The 4479-nt window shown below is 47.6% G+C and overlaps 2 protein-coding genes across 3 annotated transcripts in view; one reads left to right on the top strand and one right to left on the bottom strand.

Annotated features, from left to right (window-relative positions):
• Positions 1-486, bottom strand: part of LOC112968694 (alanyl-tRNA editing protein Aarsd1-like) — a 10341-nt gene extending 9855 nt beyond the window's left edge. The window contains exon 1 of the mRNA XM_026071186.1: positions 448-486. Within this exon, the coding sequence (XP_025926971.1) occupies positions 448-486 (39 nt within the window). The remainder of the gene's footprint in view (positions 1-447) is intronic.
• RUNDC1 (RUN domain containing 1) lies at positions 53-4400 on the top strand. 2 transcript variants are annotated; one of them, XM_026071299.1, is made up of 4 exons: positions 53-932; positions 1203-1401; positions 1670-1777; positions 2511-4400. In XM_026071299.1, the coding sequence occupies exons 1-4, from the start codon at positions 729-731 to the stop codon at positions 3374-3376; spliced, it is 1377 nt and encodes a 458-aa protein (XP_025927084.1). In that variant the 5' UTR covers positions 53-728; the 3' UTR covers positions 3377-4400. The 2 variants fall into 2 exon arrangements, with proteins under 2 accessions (XP_025927084.1, XP_025927085.1); XM_026071300.1 differs by having other exon boundaries at positions 847-932; positions 1193-1401.
• The last annotated feature ends 79 nt before the right edge of the window (positions 4401-4479 follow it).

Below are 4479 nucleotides of genomic sequence, written 5' to 3'. Positions count from 1 at the left end.
GGCCCGGGGCGCGCTCCCGCTCCTCGCGGCCTCTCTGGGGGCCCGGTGCCCGCAGAACGGTGGCGCTCGCTTAAGCGAAAGAAAGCACGGTTATGTTTCAAACAGCGTAATTCGGTGCCTTTCCCTCCCATGCTTTCTGCCTGCAGGGGCTGGTAAGTGCTTTCGACCTGCCTAACTCTCCCGTAGCTGTAACGGTGATGCTCTTTGCAGTTGTGCTATGTGGTGGGAAAGTCTGGTGGCTGAAGCAAGGAGGGGTCGTTGTGGCCGCTTCTCCCCACGACGCTGCTGGAGCTCACTGGGTGGCAGGGCAGGCAGTGGGCTCCAGGAGCAGGGTTTGGAGGCAGGTCTGTGTGATGTCCTGTTGTATATGCGTGCAGGTCTCCAACTGCTTGGAGCCAGCTCTTGGGGGCATGCGTTTAAACCTTGCTTTTTGTGTTACTGCTTCACTCTGAAATGTAGTAGTATCTCAGAAGCTCCTTGAAACATGACCGTAATTTTGCTGCCTAGACCAGTGCTTCCTGGATTTCGGCTTTGTGGGATGGCACAATGGGTACAGGAGGTCCAAAGACACCCTTCCCTTGTAAGATGAAGTGATGTGACTGGTACCTCTAGAGCCTTGATGTATAAGCAAATCTTTTTGTCAGGAATAACACACAGTGTTTGCTAGTTAAGTGCATGAGCTGAAGCAAACAGTCCTTATACCATGATCCTGTCCTCTAGGCTTGCCTATGATGGTAAATGTTCACTCTTATTTGCCAAAAACTTTGTTTCAGAGTGAGCGAGAGAAGCAGGAACGAATTGAGGCCCAGAAGGAAAAGCAGAGAGAGCTGATCCTGCAGCTAAAGACACAGCTGGATGACCTGGAGACATTTGCTTACCAAGAGGGCAGCTATGATTCTCTGCCACAGTCTGTGGTTATGGAAAGACAGCGGGTGAGGCCCCCTATGTCCTTCTGCTGGTGTCCTTTCTTAGCATTCATGAACCTCTTATAGACTGTAGGGTTTGGTCCTTATTTCTTGCTGGCAGCTGTAATACAGTATGAGTAGTTAGTCTGCGTGCATAAACCTGACCCACATCATCTGTCACAAATTTCTGTGTGCAACAAAGGTTGGCCTGTTTGCAAAATATGAATGGGTAAAGGAGTATTTTGGAGCTCATGGGCCACATGATGAGATTGTGCTGCTCACTGTAGTGTTTTGCAGATGATTATAGATGAATTAATAAAGAAGCTGGACATGGACTTGAATGAAGATATTGCAACACTCTCTCCAGAGGAGCTGCGACAGCGTGTGGATGCTGCCATAGCGCAAATTGTTAATCCAGCCAGGGTGAAGGAGCAGCTGGTGGAACAACTCAAGACACAAATAAGGGATCTTGAAATGTTCATCAATTTCATTCAGGGTCAGTGCTGAGTTATATTTAGACAAACAAATGAAATTGCTTTGTAATTCCCCGACATAGTTATGAGGTGGGAGGTCACAGACATCAGAGGACATGGGAAGGTTTTCTGGGTCATGGGGAAGTACAGATCTCTAAGATGATGGTGAGGAGAACTTGAGACTGACTGGCAAGGTGTAGAGAGGTTTAAGGGAATATTGACCTTAACACTTGGGGTATGCAGTCTACATTCACAGCAGTGTGAAATAATAGTGTGGATTTCTTCTTCTAGATGAAGTTGGAAGCTCTGGTAAGGCAGAAGATGGACACTGTGAATGTTCAGGCAGAAAAGATGGCAGTAGCTCCTACAAACCAAATACACGATCTTCTGGAAATAGAGGTGGGCCCTGCTTGGCTCTGAGCTCTCAGCACTGCTCCTCCTGCCATTCATTTGCTGTTCAGCTAGCATGAACTGGCACCTAGTCACTTTATATTGCTTTGCTTTTTTTTCTGGCTGTTAATTTCTACTCTTTCCTAATCCCTGGATGGATCCAGTGCTCACTGTAATTTGAGACTTTACCTATCATATGAATTTGTTGAGCTAGCAGAATATACTGGAGGAAATGCTACTATACCTTTACCTTTTATAATCTTAGGCATCTGTCTCTAGTCAGAGACAGAATGCTGGGCTGGATGGACTTCAGGTCTTACCCCGTGTGGCCATTCTTTATTTAGTAATGGTCTCAGGAGTAAGAAGAGGATATTGGCCTACTGAGACAAGGAGCTTCTTGAAAGTAGCCAGTGGTCTCCTTCAGCAAAGGCTTTGATTTGATTGCATGTCCCTGCTGGAAAAGCTGGTGTGGGATTTCTTCCCTGTTGTAGGATTTAAGACAGACCTGATTGTTGAGAATGGGCCATGCAATGTTTTGTACTTTGTTTTTTGGTTGGCCTCAGTGCTATGAAACTGGAAAAGGCAGCATCAGTTCTGCTGCCAGAAACTCCTAAGGAGAAGCAGAATCTCTGGTGGAGGAGGAACAGACACTTGTACTCCTTTTGTGTGTATGAACGAGCAGAGATAAGTTGATTCCTTAATGAGAGCTTTTTTTTTTCCCCCCTCTTTTCTAACTAATCAGTGAATCCAGAAGATGCCAGAAAGATGCGAGAAACAGGCCTGCACCTCATGCGTCGTATGCTTGCTGTGCTACAGATATTTGCTGTTAGTCAGTTCGGTTGTGCTACTGGTCAGATTCCTCGCACCCTCTGGCAGAAGGACCAAGCCAACAAGGACTATTCCCCCTTAATTAAGAAACTGGAGTTGTCTGTAGACCGGGTGAGGCAGCTAGCAACGAAACACCAGCAGGAAGATCATGTTATCAGTTACTCCAGCATGCAGGATATTCCCTTAGGAGGGAGAGATGAGCTGACTCTAGCTGTGCGGAAGGAGCTGACCATTGCTTTACGAGACCTGATGGCTCATGGGCTCTATGCCTCCTCTCAAGGAATGAGCCTGGTGTTGGCACCCATTGCATGCTTAATTCCTGCATTCACACCGTCACCGCAGACCATGCATCCCTGGGAACTGTTTGTGAAGTATTACAACACTAAGAACGGACAGGCCTTCGTGGAGTCTCCGGCTCGTAAGCTCTCCCAGTCCTTTGCCTTGCCTGTGACAGGAGGAGTCGCTGTTACCCCCAAACAGAGCCTGCTGACAGCAATTCACACGGTCCTCACTGAGCATGATCCCTTCAAGCGCAGTGCAGACTCTGAACTGAAGGCCCTAGTGTGCATGGCACTAAACGAGCAGCGCTTGGTCTCCTGGGTAAATTTGATCTGCAAATCTGGAGCTCTGGTACAATCTCACTACCAGCCATGGAGCTACATGGCAAACACAGGCTTTGAGAGTGCACTCAACATTCTCAGTCGCCTGAGCAACTTGAAGTTCAACCTCCCAGTTGACCTGGCTGTCCGGCAGCTGAAAAACATCAAAGATGCTTTTTGATCTACAATAAAAATACATCATCCACTTTCCTCAAGTAGGCAGCTGCTGGGCTCAAGAAGCCTGGCTTTTTTTAAAACCAGATTTGGCTCTTTGAAATTAATATTTGCTTTTTGGGTAATCTTACAGTGTCTTGATGCTGGAAATCTGCGTTTTACAAGGCTGCCAATGCAAAAATGCTGGAGGTTGGGGGCTGTACAGCACCTCACCTTGCCCTGTTTCTGCAGCTCTGAATAGCAAAATTGCTTCACTGATCAGCAGATACCCCTAAACATTTAATGTTTTGGGCTGGCTGCCTGGAATGTACCAGAATCCTGTCCAAGGGAGAAGGCCCCTCAGAATACAGTGCAGCTAACTCCTGTGCTGTATCTGCATGATCATTTCTTAAATCTGTGATCTAAATGATGACACTGTGAGACACCTCTCGCAGGAAGAGTAAGGCAATCTGATGGATGCTTGGCTGCAGTGCATTGGCTGCTTAGGCTTGATGGTTTGCCTGGGAGTGAGTGATTTGCTTTTCCCAATGTGAATGTACAAGAAAATTGGGGGCAAATTCTGCTGAGCCACAGGTGCCTGTGAATGTGTACCTTCTAAACTAGTGGCTCCGGAAGTCCACAGGAATGGTGATGTTCTCCAGGCTGCCAGGTGATGGGACTGACATTCAGGTTGCTTTGTGCAAGAATCCCAGAGCTCCTTTTTGAAGCTTGTGTGCAAACATCAGGGTACCAGTAGCCTGGTGTTTTACAGCAGGCGTGTTAATTGCTTTAGCAAATGTATGTGTGGGACGAATCCTTTTCCAGTTACTATGTTTTAATTTGTGTTAGATACTGGCCTTTGGTGCTGCAAGTACGCTAGCTCACTCGGCTCTGTAATATTTATAATCAGTTTCAGGATTTTAATTTATCTGTGATTCCTGGTGGTACAGGCGGACTTCCTCTGTGCTTTGTGTAACAGCAGAGCTTTCTGCTGAGGGCGAACTGTATCGTTGCAACGAAATCGAAATGAAATCGAGACAGCTGCTCGCCTACCCTTGGAGTGCGATAACTCCCCTCCCTCGCGGCGGGCTTCCTCGCGGCAGGCCCCCCCGCGGGGCCGGGCCGCCCCTC

Source organism: Apteryx rowi, unplaced genomic scaffold (genome assembly GCF_003343035.1).
Source record: "Apteryx rowi isolate R43461 unplaced genomic scaffold, aptRow1 scaffold_323, whole genome shotgun sequence".
Classification (NCBI taxonomy): domain Eukaryota; kingdom Metazoa; phylum Chordata; class Aves; order Apterygiformes; family Apterygidae; genus Apteryx; species Apteryx rowi.
This window is presented reverse-complemented; position numbering and strand designations above follow the sequence as displayed.